General features: G+C 41.4%; 1 protein-coding gene and 1 long non-coding RNA gene across 6 annotated transcripts in view; one reads left to right on the forward strand and one right to left on the reverse strand.

The window, feature by feature from the left end:
- Positions 1–23,547, forward strand: part of LOC135974055 (uncharacterized) — a 70,939-nt gene extending 47,392 nt beyond the window's left edge. For 2 of the 4 annotated variants that reach the window (XR_010591177.1, XR_010591175.1), the window contains 2 exons: positions 8,969–9,115; positions 18,275–23,547. This is a non-coding gene — a long non-coding RNA (uncharacterized LOC135974055). Of the gene's footprint in view, positions 1–8,968; positions 9,116–17,473; positions 17,579–18,274 lie in introns of all 4 variants that reach the window. The other 2 variants (XR_010591176.1, XR_010591178.1) reach the window with 2 other exon arrangements.
- The window catches only part of SHISA9 (shisa family member 9), a 261,033-nt gene continuing 244,133 nt past the window's right edge, over positions 9,084–25,983 (reverse strand). For both annotated transcript variants that reach the window (XM_005307587.4, XM_005307588.5), the window contains one exon: positions 9,084–11,831. In XM_005307587.4, the coding sequence (XP_005307644.2) occupies positions 11,461–11,831 (371 nt within the window). In that variant the 3' untranslated portion in view covers positions 9,084–11,460. The remainder of the gene's footprint in view (positions 11,832–25,983) is intronic.

A 25,983-nucleotide genomic window follows, 5' to 3' on the forward strand; every position in this document is an offset into this window, starting at 1 on the left:
GATAGGGGGCTAATCAGATTTTTAAAAGTGCCCATTGGGATTTAGATGCCTGAATCCTTTTGGAAATCCCACAAGGCATTTATCTGCATCTTTAGGTGTCTACAGACCTTTACAAATCTGGGCCTAAATCAGTTTTGAAAATGGGACTTAGCCTCTTAAACCACTTAGATGTTTTTAAAAATGTTACCCTTCAGGAGTATTGCCAATCCCAAGCATTCAAAAATCATGAGTCCCACTCAGAAAATCCTGAGGTTGTCTTAAAAACATGAGATTAAAAATAATTTGGAGTCTTGCTGAGATTCTCATGTAATCATATGAATCCAGGAGACAGGGGGTTAAAAGATGCCTAGTAGTTTTGCAATGCCTGATTAATATAATGGGATCTAGCAACACTTTGTAGGTGCTTTTGGAAATCTCATCCAGTCCCTCCTGGACTCTTCATACAAGTGGACCAGAGTAGCCCTGTGACAGCATTTTACAGTGTACAACGTAAACTCCGCTATGTGGTGCTAAAGCCTTGGGCACATCTCGGTTAGTGGGGGAAGTATTATGTCCTTACATTCTGCCTTACCATCCCCTTTAGTGGGGAGGCTATCACTGTTGCTAGCACTAGTACAAGGACTTTGGTATTTCCTTGATCCCTGAGTCAGCAACTGGTCCCTGTGGCAGTATGTGGAAGAATCAACAGGAAGTATGGCACTGCATGGTATCCTGTAGCATATGTGGGAAGTCCCACTGAAGCATAACTATTTATAGCACAGTCCTTGCTCAGGGCTGTAAAAGATCGGGAAGAATCATTGAGTCCTTTTCCTCCCCCATGAGGACATGCTCTGGGCCAGACAAAATCTGGATCCTAGTCTCTAGCCCCAGGCTTGTAAAAGAACATAATGATAGTATTTATTTATTTTAAAAAACCCACTTCAGTTGCTTAAAGAAAGAGTAAATAACACGTAAAGTGTCCATCCCATTAGGGAGCAATAACTTTGAGAACTGCATCTACTGGTAATGGGTGACAGGGATGGATCACTTGACGATTGCCTGTTCTGTTCATTCCCTCTGGGGCACCTAGCATCGGCCACTGTCGTAAGACAGGATACTGGGCTAGATGGACCTTTGGTCTGACCCAGTATGGCTGTTCTTATGTTCTTATGTACTCACATTAGTAAAGGTCTCTCAAGTTATAATAACCACTATGATTAAAATGTTAGCATGAGCCAAAGTAGCAGAGAGAGAAAAACTGAGATTGGTAGCTAAATATGGTACAGAGAAGAATATGCTTCTGCACAGTAGCTTATTTCTAATATCATTTTGCACACCTGCTTTTTGATAGGCTTTGTTTTTGTAATTAAATAATCCATGCCAATGACAACTCAACAGGCATATGATTATTTCCTGGTTCAGTTCTGGAAACTAAGCCGAACCTCAGCAGCAGTTTCTCACATGCACTTGTGCTCTCTTGATTTGAAATCATCAGCTGTTTGATGCTCTGTTGTGCTCCCAGCCTTATTTATTGCTAAGGATGCACACAGCATATTGTGTGTAAGTTCAGAAAATGAGATCTTCCAGTGAAATGTCAACCCCTGTTAACATGAAGTGATGCACTCTTAGAATTTAAGTGCGAGTGATGTTGCTAAGCAAAGGAAGCTACTGATGACTAAAGCAGGCAAGGTGCAAAAGGAGCAGAAACCGTTTACGCAATAGACTGAGTATATTGTTAAAATCACATAATGACCGAAGGAATTAATTTCTCTTTAACTTAGTGCTAAAATTTATCAATCTTTTGGGGCAAAATCCTCCCTGAGTTGTCCTGGGAAAGAGAGAAAAAAGGCTCAGAAACAGGGCTGTGCCCGACACATCAGTGAAGGAACAGCACAAGAGATAATCCCACCATTGCATTGTCTTGAGCCTTAGGAAAAAGATCTGACTATGCATTATGGCCCCAAATGGGTCTGGGTAGGCAATTATGGGGCATACACCAGCCCCTAGTTTCCCTGCATACATGCTGTGATCAATGGCAGGTGGAGAAACTGGGAGGAAAGGGGGGAAAAAAACACACTTACTTTTGGGAGCAACAATAAGGAGCATTTCTGAGCTCATTGTCTCTAAGTGCCCTGTCACTGTTCTACTGTGTTGTAGAAGGCTGGGTTCTCTGCTCATCTGCTGCCATTCTGCTCCCCTACTTGGTGAACCCTCATTGAGCACCTTCTTGGAGTTGTCCAGCTCTAGCTGAATTCTCTGGCAGTGGAGGTTACTGCATATATTCCAGGAGCTGCTTGGCACCTTGCAGGATCAGAGCCTACATGATTTAGGAGAGGGGTTGCCCTTGAGCACGAACTGTTGTATATAGCTATGAGTACTTTGTACATTCCTTCTAATCAGAGAGCTGCTTTGGAACTTATATTTAAATCATCAGCTATGCAAGAATGCACCACAGTTTTTAGCTTAACACATTTTGTTACAATGAAAAATAGAGTCAACAGTTAGTGGTTGTGAAATGCTGACTGAGGTGTCTGAATTATCTTTACTCTGCTTCTACCCCATATAATTAGGCCATTTATTCCAGGTTTAGATTTACATTTATTAGAAATTAGCCTGAGCTAAAACCTGGGTCTTAACTCCTTGCCTCTACTTTTATAGCCTATCTCTGTACTGTAGTGGATCAATTAGAAACACTAGATCCAAACAGCCACTAAAGTTTTGGGGGTTGAAATCTTGATCTGAGTTTTACATTTCAGGCTCCTCTCCAATCCTTACCTAATGTGACACATTGCAATGACTTTTCTTTCCCTATTTATTACAGCAAAGTATAAGTCATTGGTTACCAACCTTTCTGGGCAAATGTTCCAGACTAAGGGCTGAATTATGCTTGCTCTAGTCTTGGTCCAGGGATTGATATGATGATCCTGGTCTGGTTTCTGATACAAAGGCACAACTTGTAAAGTTCCAACAAACAGATCTTTACAGTAGCCTGCTCAGAGATCATCTCTGCATGCACCACCCCAGGATCCAACCAGTTGCACTTCCTCTGTGGGCCAGCACTGGCTCAGCAATGGGATGTAGGGGTCCCGCACTGGTAAACTGAAGGTTAAAGAGCAGCTCTGGCCCAGAAGACCCTGCCCAGTCGCCAGGGCCGGCTCCAGGGTTTTGGCCGCCCCAAGCAGCCAAAACAAAACAAAAACAAACAAACAAAAAAGCCGCGATCGCGATCTTAAAAAAAAAAAAAAAAAAGCCACGATCGTGATCTGCAGCGGCAATTCGGCGGGAGGTCCTTCACTCCCAGGCGGAGTGAGGGACCGTCGGCCGAATTGCCGCCGAATACCTGGACCTGCCGCCCCTCTCCGGAGCGGCCGCCCCAAGCACCTGCTTGAGAAGCTGGTGCCTGGAGCCGGCCCTGCCAGTCGCACTTGTTCGGCATATTCACATTGGAGGCAGAGATCAAAAGGGAGCAGCTCTGCTCAGTCTGGGCAGAGAGAGCAGAGGAGCAGTCATGTGCTGCAAGCTCCTACAGAGAAGCCATCAGGCTTCTACGCAGCTGAGATCAGGCCCCGCTCTGCCAAGCCATCACAGACCCTTCACTCCATGGAAGCAGGGAACGACAGGCCATGGCTGATAGAGGAAGACCCTCCAGAGTGCCAACAGAAAGAACTCCAAGGGGAATCTAGAAACTGACCATTGGAGTGGATAGAGGAACCGAAGCCAGAGTAGGAAGTCGCCCAGGGAACAGGCATAAGGGCGCTTGCCCAGGCCACCTATTTGAACTATTAGTCAAAGGGCTCTGGGTTGGAACCTGCTGGAGTAGGGAGAGCCATGAGCTCTGGCCACTGGGCCACACGGCCAGGACTCTGGCCACTGGACAGTACTGCCAGGTTCAGACTCAACTCCCCGATATGTGGTGGAGAATGCAGGCAATGACCAAGGTCTGTTAAAAGGACAGCGGGTAACCGTTAACCCAGGGGTCGGCAACCTTTCAGAAGTGGTGTGCCGAGTCTTCATTTAGTCACTCTAATTTAAGGTTTCACGTGCCAGTAATACATTCTAATGTTTTTAGAAGGTTTCTTTCTATAAGTCTATAATATATAACTAAACTATTGTTGTGTGTAAAGTAAATAAGGTTTTTAAAATGTTTAAGAAGCTTCATTTAAAGTTGAATTAAAATGCAGAGCCCCCCGGACCAGTGGCCAGGACCCGGGCAGTGTGAGTGCCAAAATCAGCTCACGTGCCGCCTTTGGCACCTGTGCCATAGGTTGCCTACCCCTGCGTTAACCTGACACAAGAGAAGCCAGGGAGACACAGAAGTTACAAAAATGGATGATGGGGAGACAGCAACCGCAAGGCCAGCTGCTACAAGAGATCACAATCCAGCAGCAACAAGTGGCTCAGCAGCAACAGCTACTCCAGGAACTGGCAACACAGCATCCGGCGCAACAAGAGCACCTGATTCAGCAGGTGGTGGCATGCTTGCATAATGGAGAACTATGTGGTGGCTGACAGTCCAGCCTCTCTGAGCTGAAATAGCGTGTGCTCTAGGCACAGTGAGGGAGCTGCTAAGAATGGCAGTGGAACTGAACATACAGAAAGGAATTATGTCTGTGCAGTTCTGAGTTATGGCTTTGGCCCAGTGCATCACATTCCCCAGCAATTACTCAGAGGGTCTGCCAGTTACAACTGTCCTAAAGGTTAGTGTGATTGTCCAGTGCACACAGAGGCATTATTCTGAGTCCTGCTTCTTGCAGACACCCTTCTTCCAGTCACTACTGCTCAGGCAGTGCACCCTCTTAACCCATACTATATGGCTCTGTCCCTAGGCCTGTTAGGGTATGTCTACACTACCCACCAGATCGGCGGACAGCGATTGATCCAGCGAGGATCAATTTATCGTGTCTAGTCTAGACACGATAAATCGATCCCTGAGCCCTCTCCTGTCGACTCCTCGAGCGTCGTAGGCAGAGTCGATGGGGGAGTGGATGCAGTCGACTCACTGCAACTTAAATTGATCTAAGTACGTCAACTTCAGCTATGTTATTCACGTAGCTGAAGTTGCGTAACTTAGATTTATCCCTCCCCCCACCCCCGCCCGCAATGTAGACCAGGGCTTAGTTAATTCCTAAGCTTTCAGTTGTGCCAAGCAGTGCCTGTACCACTCATTCAGCTGTGTGTGCTCTAACCTGCAAGGAGGCTTGATCTGCTCCAGTTGTGCATGGGAGGCAAATGGTGGTGAACAGGGGTCCAATGGAGGATTATAATTAGGGTAAGGAGAGAGGTGCATAGCTCTGGCTGGGAACCCCTGGGCTTAGCATGCATCAGGGTCCTGCAGTTGAAACAGTGCTCAGACAGTGCATGTATAACAATTTCACAGAAATTAACCAGAGCAAATGCTACATTATCTCCTGAAAATAGAATTGGGATTCTGTATATTTTATGCCTCTAAAGAGGAAAAAGGGAAGGACTTTATCCCTCACCCACAAAACTGTTTTAATATATTATTGTTAAATAAATCTGTGTTCTACAGTCCAGGTGGAAATTTAAGGGGGGGAGGGGTGGGGAAGGAGGATGATAAATGACAAAACTACTTATCACAACTATAACTCTGGGTGGTTTTGTTGTTGGTTGGTGGTTTTTTTTTTTTTTTTTTTTTTTTATTAACATGTAACACCATCTGGTTGAAATGTCTCAGAGTAGTCCTGGTTGGGATTTAAAAATCTGACAGTAGAAAGAATGACACTTCTAAAAATCTTGGATTTTAAAACTATTCTTTTAACCAGATCCTTCCTATATGACTTTAAGAATGTGGCAGAGAGCAAAGCATAGCTGGCATTTACAATAAAAAATGTGCCTTCCATAATTCTATTAACATGAAAGAAGATTTTCTTTCCATTTCTCTAATCTAGTTTGAAAAGCATATTATTCCAAGGGTGGAGCGGGGGAGAGAGCGGCTAGCACACAGCTTCAGCGACAACCAAAAGTTAAACAAATGAACCAGAAATAATGGGAAGTTCACATGTGAATTGAATTACTACCTGGATCTGTAAGAAAGAATTGTTCTGCAGAAATTATTTGAATTGCATTTTATATTAAATATTTGTAGCAGGTCCATTATAAATATTGTTGGTTATCAAATATGAAATCTACAAGAGCAGTTATTTGGTGAAAATGTATAAAATTACATTTAGCACTAATACAACATTAAGCAACAGAAGTCTAAATGCACAAAGGTGAAACATACAGGTGAGTAGTTACACAGATGCTTCAGAGGCTAAGGAGAAGCTAAGGATCACAATAGCTCAGGGACTAAACAGAGGGAGGTTCAAGCAGCAGAATGGATAAAAGACTCCTGGAGAAAGAATTTGAGAAGGTGGATCAGAAATGTGGCATTTGCGGACTCAGTTAATGGGGAGGAAGGAGAATATCAAGTTTGCTCTTATTCTTAGAGGAAAAAGGAAAGAGAAGCAAAAATGAGTAGGGGGGTGGGGCAGAGGAGAAGGAGGAAAACATTCCACATTGAGACTGGTTACTTTCCAGGCAAAATACAGTCTATGTATAGGTCATTATATTTTACTCTGTCACGTAGTGTCTTTTCAGGAGAATAAACAGTTTATTTGCAGTTGTACAACACACATTAATATTCAGTCATGGCTGTGAGTTTCTATATAGAATCCTTCAAATAAATATTGATTTTTTTTCCTCTAATTTATGTGAACGTAACAATTAATACATAACTACAAGAGTTTAAAATGGCAAAAGTATATGTGAGGATTTTTTAACCGTTTTCAGATGCATTGATTCAGAGTCCGTTCTTATTCTGCCCCAGAGCAGAATGCGTGCCCATGGTAATTTTAAGGAAGAAGTCTATATAAGTAGTGGTCTTATTTAAATTATAAAATAACCCAAAGAGGGCTGAATAGAAGCATGAGTGTACATGCTTGTGAAGCTTTTTCTTACATGATAGCTGTTCGCTGGAGAATGAGAATGAATAATGGCATTCTCACATTCAATAAATCGGCTCGTTCAATGTAATCAGAGCAAGATCAGTTGACTTCACTGACAAAAATAAGTCTCTGTTCATTTTTACTAGCTGAGCAGTTCCAGCACAGCTAAGGGTATGTTTACACAGAAAATGAGTGTGATTGTAGTGCAGGTAGGCATACCCACACTAGCTTTAACCTAGCTATCAGAGGTAACACTAGTCAGGAAGACATGGTGGAATGGACTTCAGTGTGGGCTAGTAACCTGAATAAATAGCTAGAGTCCCCAATGGGCTTGTACTGGGGCAACTAGCCTGCACTGAAGCCCATGTCATCATGTCTTCACTACTATTATTACCCACTCTAGCTAGATTAAAGCTAGATGCCTATCCACCTTCATTTACTGTGTACAGATACCCTAAGACGTTAAATGGAAGCAGTTAATCAACATGGCAGAAGTGAATTGATGCAACACAAAATTCAGAGCCCAGGAGGAGGTGGGAATGAAGGTGGGTTTAAATCATCTTTGTACCCTCCAAATCATGGGCTGTTCTGGGTGCTGGAGAGGGCCCTGATGTAACATTGGAGAAAGTCCAGAGAAGAGCAATGAAACTCATGAAAGGTCTACAACAGATGAGCTCTGAAGAAAGATAAAAAAAAATTGGGTTTGTTCAGTCTGGAAAAGAGAAGACTGAGGGGGGACATGATACGTCTTCAAGTACAGGTTGTTATGAAGAGGAGGGTGGTAAATTGTTCTCCTTAACCACTGAGGACAGGATGAGAAGTAATGGGTTTAAATTGCAGCAAGGGAGGTTTAAGGTAGACATTAGGAAAATCTACCTGTCAAGGTAGTTAAGCACTGGAACAAATTGCCTAGGGAGGTTGTGGAATCTCCATCATTGGAGGTTTTTAAGAAGCGGTTAGACAAACACCTGTCAGGGATGGTCTAGATAATACTTAGTCCTGCCGGGGACTGGATTAGATGACCTAGTTATGTCCCTTCCAGTTCTACATTTCTATGGTTCTGTGATTCCAAGGAATCCCTATCTAGGTTGCAGTAGGCTCCCTGGGCTGCTCTGTGGGCCACACCAGTGCCTGGAATCTCCTCAATGCTGTGTGCTGTGGCCCTACCCTTAGCATGTCCCTCCAGACCCCTACACTAGACTTTGTGAGGGGGTCCTCAGAGGGCACCCTTATGTCTGTCTCTACTGTGCCTGAGGTGTGGGAATCATCCTCTGGCCAGATATGGAGCTTTTAGGGTCCATTTCATTTTACATGGTATAAAAGGGCACAAAAGAGGATGTCATCCATTATGCCTTTCAGATGGATAACTCCTCCATACACCATGGCTAAGGTGATGGATTTTCTTCCCTACCCAACATATCATAGTCTCTTAGGAACCATAATTGAGTAGTTATTGTTTAAGTGACTTGCCCAAGGTCACATAGCAAGTCAGTGGCACAAGCTGGACTTGAACCCAGATCTGACTCCTAGTGCTTTGTTCTAAATACCAGACCACACCATTGCATGATATTGAAGATTAACTTGGAAGATAACTAAATACTTTGTTTTTCCCCAGCTGAAGTTTTTGTTTACTCACAGGTGTATGGGCCATTGTCAGCTGTAGTGAAGCCCATCACAGTATATTTCTGTTCAAAGCGAATCACTATATTACAGAGCCATAATGTAATGTTTCTTCTGTAATTGATAACTCCTGCATAGGAATAGAAGTGTTACATCTACAATCACCCCAGTGCACACTATATGAATCAGATCCTGCAGTCCCATTGAGTTCCATGGCAAAATTCCCATGCACTTCAAAGAGAGCGGGATTTGGCTCTTATGTGTCTTTTAATTTTTTTCTCCCAAAACTTTAAAATAATTAATCAGGTGTGCAGAGTTCAAATGCTAGCAAGGTGCATACTGACTACAGATAAGATACAACCTGCATTTGCAAGAGAACTTTCTTCCTGCATGATACAAATAATAAAGGCTCAACTTCTCAGTTCTGCTCAGGCAAGACCCATTGGCTTCAGAGGGAGTTTGTAAAGACCTTTTAAAAGCTGAATGAGGAAGTCAGGAGTTGGCCCAGTTATCGAAGTTTATGGATGAGCCAGCAAATCGGATTCACATAGAATCAGTTTTATTGCCAGGTAAGAAATTCATATTAATATAGTGAATACATATGTTTACAAATAAACATTCTTAAAAAACAAACAAACATTTTAATCATAGGAAGTATTATTGGTATCATAAACTCTGTAGTTGTTAACAAGTATTAACACGGGTTTACTTACAGAACATACAGTTACTAAAATATTTCCACATAAAATATGCTAAAGTTACACAAAAATCTGTGTGGATAAGAGTGCAGCTGAAGTGTGTATCTAAAGCATATGGATTAACAGCAACATTCCATAAAGGGTCAAATTAGGTTAGCCAGTTGTGAAGGCAATAAAGGTTAAAGGAATGAAGTGAGATACTGGAGAACTTGGAGTGTGTGCAAAGTATTAGTCCATGGGCTTTGTCTACTTCTCATAGACTTAAAATAGATGATCATACAATTTAGAAGCACACTTATAGAGTGATGCCTGTATTGTCAGGATGCAAATCAAGCTTGAGATGGCTGGATAAGTGATCTGTCCTTTAGCCTCTTTTAAACTTCTCTGCTCTTGCATCCTTGCAAAAATCTAAGAAGAAATACTGCCTGAATCAGCTGAATACAGTTAAGAAATCCCACCTTTGATTCACTTTACAGCATAGAATTCTCAGACTCATGGAGCCAATCGTGTCCTGATACATTATGAAACTAAACTAAACTTAAGGAGAATTGACAGCCAGTGAGAATGTAAATTTTATTGGGATGGTTAGTTTATGACTTGGCCAAATGACTTCTTTTTTGGGAGGGCAGGGATTTTAGTGCATGATGAAAGTGAAATGCAGATTGCACTGCCTGGTGTCAGGCTGTTGCCACACAGTCTTAGTCTCACAATTATTCACTTCACTGCTGATGTACACACGTTTTACCATTCCAGGACTGCAGGCTGCTAACTGTCCAGAATTTGGCAGTGGTTTTATTGATATGAAAAATGTATCCAAGTAATCAGAACCATGGTAAGGCGAGACTGAGTCTGATTTTTAAACCCAGACCTTTGTGATGTCTGAGGCTAGTGCAGTAGTCCCCTTTATCAAATAGCCCACCAAGAGGGGGGACACCACTAACAAAAAGCAAACAAAGAAAAGACAATATGCCATGTAACATTTAATTGAACTTTGAAGGAGAACTACTGTGCCTAAAAGCAAATATAGAATGAAAGACTATAGGGGATTTTAGGTAGGAAAATTATGGTTTACCATGGGGGTGAGGGGCTAACTAAATATTCCTGACCTTGCAACCACTACACGGAGATGAAACATGAATATTCATTCTTGACAACAAAAGAGGGCAGAGAGGCTGATGGGGATGGAACCCTTCTAATACTTTAATAAAACATGAGGAAATAAGCTTAAAAGAACACGGGTTTCACTTTGAGAAACAAGACTGTCATTGAACAATAGCAATACAGTAAAGGCACCACCCACGCTTATTTATTTTCAGTCCGAAGCAGTTGAATATAGGCAAAACATTTAGGTGAAGAAAAAGTCTTGACAGTCCGCAAAGTGAGAGTTGTTACCTTCTGCCTGGAAAACAGGACTGAGGGGGAGTGGTTTTCTGCCCACTGCCCTCGCCTTCCCGCACTCCCACCCCACATTCTGTCATATGATATGTCTCTTATTTTGGAGGTTCAAAAAACTTTTAAACTAAACCAAAAATAAACTAAAATAAAAGCGTCTTGTGTTTGTTGTTGTCCTTCTGGACTCTTTGCCAGCCAGAAAGTTCTCATATGTTTTTAATTGTAACAGTCTTCGTTGGATTCACATGAAAGAGTCTTTTGTCTATTTTATTTTATTGGGGTTTTTTTTGCGCTTCATATAGTGATGGCATGAAAGTACAATAATGTTAGGGCTGGTACCAAGTTATTTGCACTTGGGTTTTCACAGGTCTAGTGATTATTATTAGAATTTATACAAAATTCCTGACCAAAACAATGTATTACAGTATATTGTTCTCTCTCACTAGCTCTCTGTCTCAAGGCAGGAACATAGTGTAATGGTTTAAGCAGACATAAAGTTTCTCTAGATTGTGCTACTTCTCATCATGGATTTCAGTTTCAAGTAAAAAAAAATTAGTCACAAGGGTTTGTTTTCCAGTGTGAAATACAAATGGTGTTTCTAATTCAACCTTCAGTGTATTGCTGAATGGTATTAGCCCACTCTTTGCCTTACAATTGGCTTCATAGCAGGAATGTCCACGTGGAAGTTCCTTTCTTTCTTGATGTCGTTTTTTTTTTTTTGTTTTTGTTTGTTTGTTTGTTTTTTGCCTCTTTCAGTTGTGTGTGGGGGTTTTTTTTTTTTTTTGTTTTTGTTTTTAAGGGATCTTTTTTTCTCAAAAGCAATCTCAAACAGTCACTTCTGTCTTGCTGTTAGTTATGAAATATGGCTGTGGGGGTAGATAGTGCTGGCTCCGAGTTGTCAGTGGGTCACTTGCTGCTGGTTCTCCTGTGCCGTGCTTTCCCTTGTTTGCATATGTCTGCCGTCGGAGGGACTGGACACTGGGGTCCCAGGTTTTGAAGTTGGAGTTGTAAGCTAAGGGGTGTGTGTGCATCTTTGAGACTTTGGATTTCTGCCCATTCTGTCTGGTTGTGCCATTGTCAGGCGTGTACGTTCTGTCTTCTTCTCTGCGCACTGGGTGCAGTGGCAGGCTCCCCTTGGCAGCCAGTTCTGCAAGGTGTCGGCGTTTGGAATAGAAGTCGTCGTTGACCTTGTCAGCTATTTGATTTCAAAAAGAGGAGGGGAAAAAAGAAAAGGTCAGTTGAGTGCAGGAAAATATTAAACATCAATGCAGAGTTTATAGTCCATCATGTCGATTACATCTAGATCAGCTAGAAAAACAAATCTTTCTAGATGGGAATAAAAATCCATTCTTAAAATGGTTTTGGTAGAAAGATTCAATTATCTTTTCCTTAGATCTTTATGGATAGCAGCAGCCCAGGTATTAGTGGCTTCAGTATAATATTTCAACAGATTTAAACTGGCCATGCAAATGTCCACCTATACCATACATTTCTGAAAACCAAAAGACACCACTTTTAATTCTCATTAAGAGCCTGTGCCAAAGCTCATAGAACTCAATGTGAATCTTTCCATTGACTTCAGTGGGCTCTGGATCAAGCTCTAAATATGCCAGGCTCTGCAGGTGTCACCCAGGTACCATTCTCACTGTGTATGTTGTTTGTTATCCCTTTAAAAAAAAAAAGCTGTTGTCTTTCCACATTTTGAGACTCTGGATCAATATTGCCCATCCCATAGAGAGGCAACCTGAAAACTCTCCATAACTAACCTTGCAGAATTTACCAAATCATCTCACAAAGGAAGGGAGTTGGGGAACTGGCAGAGGTGAAGTCTCCCAACCCCATGAATCCCAGCGATTCATGAAGGGACGCCTTAGTCCTGCAGAGGAGGTGCTGTTCACTACAATGATGCTTAGGTAACAGAGCTTTCACAGAGAACCCCTGTAGTAGTACCCACAAAGGGAATCTAGCAGGAATCTATACTGATTCAAACTACAGTATGTGAAGTATCAGAGGGGTAGCCGTGTTAGTCTGAATCTGTAAAAAGCAACAGAGGGTCCTGTGGCACCTTTAAGACTAACAGAAGTATTGGGAGCATAAGTTTTTGTGGGTAAGAACCTCACTTCTTCAGATGCAAGTCTTGCATCTGAAGAAGTGAGGTTCTTACCCACGAAAGCTTATGCTCCCAATACTTCTGTTAGTCTTAAAGGTGCCACAGGACCCTCTGTTGCTTTTTACAGTATGTGAAGTTCCACTTGGATAAGGGGTCAGCAAGGATGATGCTGTTGATAATAGTGGGTAGGTCCCTGGCTCTACCTCAGCCCTGCCTTCAAAGTACCATGGAAGTACATCCCCATCAGAGCTAGAGAAAAGGATCTTTTATGGGATCCCAGGGGCAGAGAGACACTATGGCAGACATGGCATTTCCATTCGGTCCCCCCCACCCTCCCAACCTCCCTGATTTACCAGTTTTTCCCCTCCTCCATTTGCAGAGCATCCTCTACCCGTTGCTTTTTAAATGGTGAATTCAGTCAGGAGCAGAATGACTCTGGAGGGCTAGCTGTAGTGTTCGTTGTTTGTGCACACAGCAAAAATACAAAACCATTTGTCACAATTCAACACAAACAGCACACTCTGTTCAAGAGAGGCTGCTGCAGGCAGAGATGAGATGCATTTGGTACAGCTGTGATAGGAAGCAACGGAACCAAATGCTTTGGGTTCCTCACTTTCAGGCAGGGCCGGCACTTCCATTTAGGCGACCGAGGCGGTCGCCTAGGGCACCAGGATTTGGGGGGGCGGCATTTTGCTGCCGTTGGCAGCAATTCTTCGGCGGGGGGGTCCTTCCGCGCTCCGGGTCTTTGGCGACAATTTTGCTGCGGGTCCTTCGCTCGCTCCGGGACCCGCCGCCGAAGTGCCACGAAGACCGAGAGTGTGGAAGGACCACCGCGACGCAGAATTGCCGACGACGACCAGGAGCGCGGAAGGACCCCCGCCTAGGGCTCCAAAAACCCTGGCGCCGCTCCTGCTTTCAGAAGCACTAAATTAACACACATCCTGATAAATTTTCTTACCATCATTCCTAAAAACTGCATGTGGCATACCATTTTATTATAGAGGAATATCAGCAAAATACCAATATTTAGACATGGAGCTGGTGACAAACTAAGCAAAGGGACTATAGGAAAACTGTGGTTACAATGAGTAGTATGGATGTTGCAATGCAATGTAATGTACTATCTTTTTTTATTTCAATACGGAGTCAGAGGCACTTGCCCCATCATCTTTGAAAAATATCTTTATTTAATGGAGGTTGTTTGGACTCTGCAGAATGTGCTTGCTGCCATGAATGGGTACTTTGCTGTGCCTTATGTTCCCCTAAAGAGGGCAGATTTGACTTTGCCAAACCATCCTTTGCACCAGCTCTGGGTGTGCCATAACAAATTATATCCCCTTTCCTTCAAGCTAAAACCTACTTGGCCTCTGCAAGTCCTTTAGACACCACTCTTGCTGTAGAGCCCTACATCTGTTTCCACCATGTTGCATGCTTCCCTCAGCTGCCATTCCATTTTTTTGCACCTTTGCTATTGGTACAGATTCTGTTGTGCTCTAGTCCTAAACATCGCTAATCCAGAATTTAGCCTTACAGTATGGAACTTTAATTCAGAAGGTGAAATTTACCCCTGTGCAGAGGGCTGGCATGAAGGCAACTCACCACATCCATCCTCAAAATAGGGCTTCATTAAAACATAAATGGTGCATCCTGCTTGTGCAGGCCCTCTGCACAGGGTGGATTTTACTCACAAGGGTTGCTGCTCATCATCTCAGGAAACTATCTGCGTAATGGCCATAGAACTGGGTTTTCTTTTTCGATTGTAGATTTCATCACTGAAGATGTATTTTCCCTCAGATTAAGTGAAATTGCTTAGGAAGGAGACTATGCTGTAAAATTAGGCTTTACATGCCTTACCTATCTCCATCTGTCTCTCTCTTAATTGGCAATTGAATGCTTTCTATAATGTACAGGTGCAGTAAAGAATTTGTCTTCCCTTTTAATTAAAATACAGAATGTAGATAATAGCCTGTTCTAATTTCAATACACGATGTGCGAATGCAATTACTGATAAAGCTGTAATATATTACAAAGAAGACTTGCTAGAGTTTTCTTCCTTTTACAAATCTGTGATCTAAACAGCCAGGAAATTACATTTACTTTGTTTCTGAATGACTTTTGTCAGTCTAAATATGGACAGTCCTATTTATTGCAAAACAGTCTTCATCCGTATTTGTTAGGAAAAAAAAAACCCTGCAGTTTCACATTGATGGATACGCAGCCCCTCTTATTAGCTTCTCATGAGCACTTGTGCTAGCAAATATGTATTTGCATGAGTATTCACACCAGATACTTTTATGTGGCCATACTGGTAGATTTGAGTTAGCCAGTCAGGGAGCAGGAATCACTACCATATGACTTAGGCCTTGTCTATATGAGAAAAGTCCCACCAGTTTAAACAATTTTAAATCAATCTAATTAAACCGGTTCAAACTCCCAATGTAGACACAACAGTTCCATGTTTAAATTGATTTAATTTTCATTGGAAAATTACCAGATTATGATAAACTGATTTAAATATGGGTTAAAGTATGGGTTCAGATCCATTTAGCTAGATCTATGTAGTTAAACTGGGGCAACTTCTGTCATATAGGCAATGTCTTAGGTGATCAATCACAACTAAGTAATGAATTAGGAATAGTAAATGATCAAAGTAATAATCATGACACACAATTTATGAGCAATCTGGGTGAAAATGTTTGCAAAGGCCATTCACTAAATAATATTTATCAAATTAATAAAATCTGTCTATTTGTAAATAATGAATGAACTGGGGGGAAAAAAGACGTTAACATCATATAGGACTAGATTGCAATAGACTTATTCACAATGAATAGTACCTTTAACTTCATTGGTACTTCCACTTAAGTCAATTGTAGAACTTGTGAAAGAAATGGCTTCTAAACTGGAGCCATGGATATCAGAAATCTGGCCCTGAATAAGTATGTTCTCTGTGAATAGTTTTCTGAGCTCCAGTTTTAGGTATAATTCTAATGGAGTATTCCAAGGTTAATACTACCCACTTCCAGATCTTCTCTTGGCTAAGTAAGCAATGCCCCAAAGAGACAACCTTAATTCCTTGATTTCTTTTTCTTCATACTCTTTTTGTTGGCCATATCTTTCATGCTGGAGCAGTGCCTACATTCAGATTTCTGTCAGATACAAGATCTATTACTCAGATCTCTAGATATATTAAGATAAATGTTCTCACACAACAGTAAATTGTGTTACCATTGTAGCCCTAATAGTTCAATTGTTTAATCTAAAACAGGCTCCCATTGCAAAAGCTAGAGGTGGGGAGAGCAAAGCCTAGAAAGTGCTGTGAATATGAGGTGTCTGGTGGTTTTATTTTGCCCTTATACAAGTTATATGTATTCTGTGTAAAATTTGCAGCTATTTTATTGGTTGATCTCGAAGGCCAAATAAATAGATTCTGCAAATACAGTTCCATTTTGTTAAGTATTTCAGCTAACTAAATCCAGTGAGACTTTCTAGAGTTTTACAAAACTAACGGCTGGAAATCTGAGAATCAAGGTAACAGCAAAGTTCAATTTGCAAAAGTTAGCCAGTGAGAAGTAAATGGGTGAAATTGGCAGCACTGGGGAATGACTGCATTTGATTTGCTTTAGGCTGCTGAGATAGCATGGGAAAGTTGGCATTTGAACCTGTACTAATCAAATCACTCATGGCTGTCCTCTGAGAGATTCCCACATGTGCCTAACACTTTGATTTTGTAAAGAAGCCTTAGGAAGCTGCCTAGGACTCTTGCCTCTTTCTTGGTTTTCTTTCATCATGGCCCACAGTGCATGCATCTGAAGATAGCTTCTGCTATTCAGTATGAAAAATTCAAAGGCAGCTGAAAATTACTGTTGGTTCATCTTTTGAGAAAATTTAGAGTTGTCACGGATGTTCTTTATGATGTGAGGTCTACAAAGCCGTAAGACTCTCCCAGTTTATGCTACAGCTACCATTCAATTCCTATCCTATTTTGAAAGCTTAAATTCTGTGTCTCATTTCTCAGTTCATTCGGTCATTTAACCCATTTTGAAAGCTGTCTAGAATGTCTTTGAAGGAAGAGACGTGATTGTACTTTCGTTCTTCCCTGCTATGTTAAATACTATGAAATTTCTGTCTATATTCAATCTTCTAGTTCATCCTCTCACTATCAATATGATCAGTGTTGATAGCATCTTTTGATAGTGAAGAAATGCTGAAATGAGAGTGCCTACGTATATGGGGAAAATGTGTATTATACCCTGTTCCTCCCACTCTCACTTGAATAACTCAAAAAAACAGCTGAATAATTTTTGCTCAAACTTTTCCAAAGACTATTCACCGTCAGGCTGAAACCAAACACCCACAATTTCACCCCCAAATAATTTATTTGAGAAAGTTGTGAGCAACTAGAAAGAAGAAATTAGAATTAGAGTATTGTTGGTTGCAAATTGTGTGACAGAACAATTTACCATCAGAAAATGTTGATTCAACATAATCAAAACATTTTTTCAGGAATGGCTCAATGTCGAAATTTTCACATTTTGTTTAGACTTTTGTTATAATATGTAAAAGTAAAAACAATGAAGTTGAGATGAAACATTTTGATATTATCAAAATGAGATGTTTCAATAAAGTTGAAAAGAAATATTTTTAGAATAGTTCATTTTGAGAAATATTCCCAGATTACAACTTTCTGCCCCAATCCAGGGTGAAACCAAATTTTTTAATTGCAGAATTTCCTGTGGAATGAAAACCAACTTTTGACCAGCTCTAGTTACAGAGAAAACTGGACTTCTCTTTACCTGTCAGATATAGGTATTATTGAACCCATCTTACAGGTAGGAAAATGGAGGCATGGAGGGATTACATAACATGCCCAAGGTAAAGCAGAATCTAGAAACAAGTTAGGGAAACACATTTTCTTCTTACCTCTGTGGCTAGTACTAAAATATTGTGTTTCTATAATATTTGTAGAACAACATTATTTCTTAAAAGCTAATTTAACATCTATAAATTCCCAGATCTTTTTTAATTGTAGACTTTCCACCCTAATACATAAAATATCTGTCTTTATAAATTTCAAAAGATATTGCGTTCAAATCATATTGGGTTTGCATTTTTTATTAAAAATCCTTCATATTTATTTCCACTGTGTGTCAAGTGGATCACATTTTCATTACTTAATGAAATAAACCTGATAAACCTTTGTCACTATTAACAAACATACTGCATGTCAGCTTCATTTTGAAAAAGCAAAAATACCAAAACTGATTTTTATTAAATTAGACCTAAGCGTTCTTTTTGTATAGAAACTTATTATCAACCTATGCAGCCTCACACATACAGTAGGAGTTTATTTGAATTTTGTAGCCAATTTTAACAAAAGGAGTTATCAATATAAATGATTCCAGTTTATGAATATGCCTATTATTTTAGCCCTGTCAATTTTTGTTGGTGTTGTATGGTCACTAAAATCCCCCTTATATTTTTATCATCTTTGCAACTACAGTTTGACTTCTTGTTCCTTCTCTAAGGCAGGGGGAAGAGAAGTTGGAAGGAAATGGTACTTGATCAGAGCTGTTTCATGTGTAGCACAAAGTCAATGGGCCAGATTCTGACTGACTGACCTATTGGTGTGCATGAAAGTAGAGGACAGAACTAGTCCAAACCTTTTCCTGTGTGTATATATGGCAGCGTGGACTAGATCTGGAGGCCCCCTGCTGGAGGCCTTGTGGCCCTGCATCACCCCGCCACAGAAAAGAGCAGCAAGAATTCCTCCAGGCAGCCTAGAGTGGCTGCAGAGGAGCGGCCAATCCAAGGGGCTGATGGAGCAGCCAATCCAGGGCCAGAAGGGCCCTATACAAGAGAAGCAGCAGAGGGCAGAAGTTAAGTTGCTGGGTGGAGCTCAAAGAGTGAAGACTAGGTGACTGGCTGGCTGCAAATGCAGCAGTACCATGGACATCTCACTGCAGAAAGCTCACTGCAGACAGGACTGAAGCCCAGGGAAGGCTGCTGAAGACCGGGTGCCTGGCTGGCTGGCTGGATAGAGTAGCAGCAAGACCATGAAAAGGTCAGTGCAGGCAGGCTGAGCCCAGGACCTGGCCAGACCAGGCAAGGGTACCAAGATGAGCCCCGCTGGTCTGGTTGAAGACTGAACCCAGGGAGGCCTGCTGAAACACCACCAGCTGTGGGTACCGAGATGGGCCCCAGCTGGGTGGTTGAAGAAGGCAGTGCCTCTGGGAAGAAGCCTAAGAGCTATGGTCCCATACCAGGTCCATGATAAGAACTTGCGATTGTATACCCCGGAAGGGGAGACAGTGTAGACAGCTCGGTCGGAGGGCTGAGTCGCTGAAGACCCACCAAGAGAACCATCAGCCAGGCGATGTTTGCGAGTGGTGAGTGCCACCCCGTGGAAAGAACTAAAAACAAAAGCAGGCTGACACCCAACCAACCAAAGGGGGGCTGCCTGCAAGAGGTGAGTGCCGCCCCAGGAAAAAGATTGATTGCAGGTGTATCAGCCAGAGAAAAGGGGGCACGCCTGAGAGGCGGGTGCTGACCCCGTTACAGTATGCATGACAGCCAGACACAATTGTAATCCCCGGACTAGAGAAGTACAGGGGCTTCTCCTGTCCATACACCATTGGATGCAAGGCACCCAAAGAGGACAAGGAGAGAGAGGTCCTTGGCCCCATCCCTTAACACATGTGCTGGCCTTCAGAACCTGCTGAGTGGAGATGGGAGGGTATGCTGCACTCCCTGAAGTAGTGCAGCCGTGGTCATGCTGTACCTGGGGTGGTATGGTTCCTACGTGGTGCAATCAAGCCCCAAGTTGAGTAAGAATGTGAGGCCTATATGAATAATCATCCTGTTATATGAAATGGTTAACTCTTTCTGGTTTACTTAAGATGCAGTTATGGTGTAAACTTGTCCCTCTTTCTCATTTCTTTGCCCCAGGTGTGGATTTATGGGGCCTTGGAGTTCATGGACCTTCTGCTATGAGGTGTAAAGGGGACCAAAACAGAATAAAAATTAATCTCCTAAACTTTTGGAAGGGGGACAGCTCCTCCTATTTCCCAGAGCCTGTCAAAACCCCATCTGGATACCTCTTTGCAGTTGGGGCTTCGTAGGTTAGAGAGATCACTTGGAAGTCACTCTGTGAAGCCCAGTCCCCAGGTACTTCTGCTAGTTTATCTGTGTGTGTGGAACAATAGAATGTTGATGTGCTGCTAAGGGTGGGAGAGCCAGTGAACTTGCAGCTAATCTTAGATCTGTAAGTTGGAACTTCCTTTACCTTCACATACTTAGAAGTACAACCTCCAAAATTTGAAGAATCTTTCTTTATCTGCATTCCCAATCCCTTCCATCTAAAGCTCCCATAGATTATTATCCTTCTGTTCGTTTTACCATGGGAGGGTTTGACACTTGGTGGGGTGGGGTTGGAGGGGTAGCCATTTAAATGGTTAACACTTTTCTATTGTGACTCTTTGTAAATTAGACATCACAGCTTTGTATGGCTGAACTGTTCTTTCTCCAATTTGATTGTTGTACATCTAAATCAGATTTAAAACTACCTAAATATAGTAGATGCATGAGTGCACTTTGGGATAAATGTATTATGGATACAGAGCCATCCCTGCATCCCTCAAAATCCCATTTTCAGCTGTTAATGCTGTGTATAACTGTGACATGTCAGCAGTGTGTTTGATTGCACAGTGAAAGACATTGACGTTCAAAGCTAGTCTTGTAAATCCCATTTTCCATCTGTTTAAAGTAGGCTTCTTTAAAAAAACAACAACAAAGAAATCTGCCTCAATAAACACAGACAAAAAAAGAAGGATAAATGGTGTAAAAAATCTTTTGGCAACTCTTAGAGGCCAATATTCCTGAATGTTCTATCTCTCCACCTCAAAATGTGCACACCAACAGGGCAGAAGCATGAAACTGAGAGCCACTGAATATTTCCAAATATATTATAACTGCAACCCAACTATGCTACCCCTAACATGCCAACACCTGATGCTAATCTAGTGCAGAAACATATTCACTATTCAGTATACTTTCAGTATACATATTCACTATACTTTCTAGCCCTCCCCTTTCTTATTGGGAGGTAAGGGGGAGAAGGAGGAGAGGTGCTTTCATATCGAGCCAAAAATAAAGCATGTACACAGTATATGGATACTTGTGCAGTCATCTTTGAAAACTGCCTGTTGAGTATACCTGGGTGGGTTCTTCTTTATTTTAACCTATCACTGCAAAGGTCTTATTTCCCTTTGTGCACACAGTAGGGTACCAGGAGATCTGGGATTTTGCTCCGGATTCTGCCACTGACTTGCTACATGATCTTGGGAAATCACTTAACCTTTGCATGCCTGCATTTCCCTTGCTCTAAAATGGACTGTTAATCCTTAACTACCTCCTCAGAGGTGTTCCTAGGATTAATTGCTATTTGTAGAGTGCATTGAGCTCTCAGATGAAAGGCCCTGTAAATTCATTTGTATTGAGTATATTTTGTATGCAAGTCAGTAAAATAGGATTTAAAGATATCACTGTCATATTAGCACAGAGAGAGAGAGAGAAAAGAATTGGAATCTCAGAATTGCATAATGACTATGTACAATAAGAGTTTTAATTCTGAGAGTCACCCCTTTGCTTTTCCTGTCTCCGGTATTAATGGTTAATTAGATGAATTTTGACAGTTCAACATTTTTGTAAGGTTTTTACCTTTTAACTTAGGGTAGTCTATGGTACTTCTGTGGCCCCCACCATTGTAGTATTTGAATGTATCATTGTCTGTAATGTATTTATCCTCACAATGCCCCGTGTGGTAGGGAAATGCTATTATCTCCATTACAGAGGGGGAACTGAGCTACAGTGAGGCTATGTGACTTGCCCAAGGTCACACATGGAGTCTGTGTCAGAGCAGGGAATTGAATCTCTGTCTCCTGGGTCCTCAGGTAGTGCCCTAACCACTTCACCATTCTTCCTCTCTTAGTGTACCCATAAACTTAATGATAGCTTATTATATCTGAGGAAACTATATGTTGAAACATGGACAATTTCCCCTAAAAAGCTGGGTTTTTTGTTTTCAGAAATCTGAGTGCCTGAGAACTAGGGGTTTTAATGAGAAACATTTTGCATCCTTAACTGGAGTGGCTACTCTTGGTGACCACTGTTACTTTTAAAGATAGTTTATCTTTTTATTAAGGAAGGAGGAGGGTTTATTTGCCTATGCCTATGAAAGGGAGTAGAACTGGACAAGCTATTTACCAAATGTGTCCTCCTTTTGTTTGTGAATTGTCCGTGAACAAAATTCAATTTTTGCATATTTGTTCTCAATCCAAAATTATGTGATTATGTATTTTAGACAATATGTTGCTTATGAGCTAAATAGTATGGGTGAAATCCTAGATCCCTGAAGACATCGTATGAGGCATGGAAGAAAACAGTTCCAGCTCCCAAGAACTTGCACTTTGAATTTAAGACTAGAGATAACACGTAGGGAGAGAACAACAAATGAGAGGGAGGACAGGAAGTGATTCAGTTTGGTATAATGAGTAACAGACAATGTGCACCTTCCTATTAGTAAGTCTTAGCCTATGTACACTGGTAAAACTGTTTTGGGGCTTGCTTTCTTCTACCTGTGGTCTTTGATTTGAGCTATTGTGTAGTTACTCACAGCCATCGAACACTAAGATGGGAAACCTTGCATACCTCTCCTAGTAAAGAAGTTGGAATGTCCCCATGAGATGGCTCAAGGGAAGACTTCATAGTGAGGAGCCTAAGGAGATATTAGAATCCTGTCTTGGCTTATATGTTACTGCGAGTTATTGTAACACAGTCAAATTGATCTAGTGTTAAATATTGTGACTGCCACTGTTTACTTGTCTGAGCTGAAGCTAAAACATTGTGTTTAGAAGTTGCCAAACTACTTGAGTCCTGTTCTTTTTAGGGGCTTTTACCAGAGTTCATATGAAAACTAATGCAGACTTAATTCTGCAAAGAATCAACCCTATAGTAATTTAATGTTTCCTGTGCTGAATCAACCCTATAGTAATTTAATGTTTCCTGTGCTGGGGGAAAAGACAAAATTACAGTTTGGTTCAGCTTCACTGAGTTCAGTGGATGAACTTTAAAAATAACTTTTTAGAAAAATAGGGCTCAATTCTTTTTTACATCCAGGCAGATAGAACTAATACCCAGAGAACAGTGCATGCAGGGGTTCCCCAGACAGCATACAGCCAGTATAACAGCTCTGGTTGGCCCACCTTTGTAATTGTCTGGCATAGGGGGACCTGGAAACCAGAATGCAGTCTCATGTCTGCAAGTAGACAAGCTCCTTTCAAACAGTGGTTGTAGAGGTAAAGGAGGATAGGATGTGTCTTTACGGATGCAGTGTTGCCAAAGGGAGGAAGTATGGCTGTGGCAGCTCACTGCTCACCAGCTGTTGCCATCTGTGGAATGACTTCTTGCTGGCTTTGTTGCGGCTGAGCATAAGTTAGAGCAGTTGTGAGCTAGACTGAGAATACAGAAAGCGAAAAGTGGCTTAAAGTCACCTTTGCCTCCCTCCATTTCCATTATTGTACTGAGCACAGCTTGGCTAGAACTGAGAATTCAGCCCATGGACTGCAAAAGATTGATTTCCGCGCCCGCCCCCCCCCCCCCCCACACACACACATTTATCAGCATTTTCTACTCTGCCTTTTCTCTCCCACCAGTTTATTTGTAACAGTCTGCAAAGAAAGATAGCATATTATGGCCGCAGATTATTTTCTGTGATCCTTATTAGTGATAGGGATGTTTGGTAAGCAACTATATATATATATATATAAAAAATGCTCAATGCTCAGAATTGGATGTAAATGAATCTCACAGGGCTGGTAATCCTACTTATGTGGCTCTATTATTCCTCTTCTAACATACTGTACCACTTTATCAGTTTACTCATTTCTCATACTGATCTGGAGAGAGACCAAGCATAAAAAGACATATCCAATCCTTCTTCTCCTCCACAGACGCTGTTTGAAAGGAGCTTGTCCACCTCCAGACACAAGACTGCATTCTGTTTTCCAATAAAATAAAATGCTACTTTCATGTGATGAAAAATGATTAAACATAAATATGTAGGCCCAAGCTCTTCTCCTGTTCTATTGATTACTTTTATGACAGCTTTTGAAATGCTCAAGAGGCCAGAGAATGTTTGGTTTTGAAATACAGTAAGAATATTTTAGAATATGAATGTAATTAGACTTGGTAACTAGAGCCTGCAGTCTCCGCAATGTTCTCTGCACCCACTGCAGACAGTGAAGTCTGCTGCTTGGCTGGTAATTCTGAGACAGAATTTGATTAACTCCTCAGGCACTAGACATAATGAATGAGATTTTCCATGGCACCTTGCTTGGTAGGTAGCAAATCACTGGAGCTTGAGACTATCCACATGTCCAGAAGCAGAAGTGCCCCTCTTCTGAACATGTGCCAAGAACTATAAACACCAAAGGGACTAATTATTTCTGGTATTTTTTTTTCTTATTCTTTTCCAAACACTTTGTAAGATCAAACAGGTTTCTCTCTATGGACATGTAAAACAACTTCTTTTCAAAAGGTATTTTTATAATAAGCCACACAGGTTTACATAATTTTAAATTACAGTGTTAACAATATTATTTTACAAAGTAATGCAGTGGTGACATCCTTATTTACCAATCGAAGTATACTGGCTACATACATTGTATACTATTTTGAGATTAATAAATTACAAATATATCTCAGTTGCAACCAATGTTAGGAAACCAGTGCATTGAACACAGATTTTTCATAATCAAGAGACTCTGACTTCCTGGAAGCAAATTATGCTGCACTGTGTTAAACTAATAAAATAGTAGCTTTTGTCAGAGGATTTGAAATCTGTTGATGGACAGCAATGCATTAAGCCTCACACGAGCCTTGTACTATTCACATTTTATAAAAGGCAAAATTTAAGCACAGCGAGGTTGTTACTCAATGTCAAATAGTGAGTGAAAATCTGAGCACAAAATAAAAAGATTTCCACTTCCCTGCTCTAAGCACATGGCAATGGGTTAGGTTTTCCAAGGTACATAAGGGAATTAGGCACCCAGTTCCCTTAGGCTCCTTTGAAAATTCCAGCCAATGGGTATACTGTAATTTGAAATCTGTTTCATAATGATCTCTCTCCCCTTATCCTTGCATGGCATCTACAACTGTGAAGTAAATTACCTGCCAAATCATGGGATGGGTTTCACTAAAAAAATAAATTAATAGAGTTTGAACATATTTTTCTCAGTTTTCTGACAACCTTCCCTGCATATTAGGGTATAGGCAAAAAAATTACCATTTGAAATACAAATTAACAGTCCAATCCTGCTGTCCTGCCTGAAATAAACTCCCACTGACTTCAATGGGAACTAAATGGCCTGCGGAGTAAGTTTACTATAGTTAACATAAGAGATTTCCAGATTTCTATTAAAAAGTGCTTGTTCCTTCCCTCCTTCAGTAATCTAGATCTGAAAAGTTTGTAGCAATCCTTATAAATGTTAATGTTAAGTTCTGTGGTTCAAATAATAATAACACACTGTTCCAGCACATATTTCAATGACTAAAAATATATTTTTGTTTCCACAAACGTGTATTTGTTATCTAACTATGGACTGAAAAAGCTAACAACAAATTTGTTCTTACACTCACAGGACAAGGACAATTCCTTACCATGCAATTTTGTCACATCAATCCTAAAATTTGACTAAATGCTAAACTTCAGTTTAACTTCTGAAAACAAAAATCATGACACCTGTTGTGCATTTTTGTTAAAAGTGTAAATGTCTGACTGCCATAGTTCATTGGTTCCCAAACTTTTTACTAAGGTGACCCACCAGCTATGTGTTCTTATTTTGAAACCTACCATTACATATATGCATCTTCTGCTCTGGCACCGCAACCCTATTCCCAGCCCATTGTGGAGGGGAGGCCTTGGGAAGAGGAGGGTTGGAGAGCAAGCTCACCTCATAGTGGTGGCTCCTGTCCCACAGGGCTGGGCCTGGCTCTTCACTGTGGGCATTGCAACCTGGTCCACAGGGTCACAGTGTCACTGTTAGTGTGGCCTGGAGAGGGAGCTGGGCCCAGCCCCATCAGACAGGAGCTGCTGGTGCGGTGGGCTTGCTTTCCATCCCACCACACCCTACTTCCAGGGCTTTCTCTCCACCCCAGGAGAAGTATATGTTTGTCTAGG

The sequence above is a fragment of the Chrysemys picta genome, chromosome 10 (assembly GCF_011386835.1).
Source record: "Chrysemys picta bellii isolate R12L10 chromosome 10, ASM1138683v2, whole genome shotgun sequence".
Taxonomy (NCBI): Eukaryota; Metazoa; Chordata; order Testudines; family Emydidae; genus Chrysemys; species Chrysemys picta.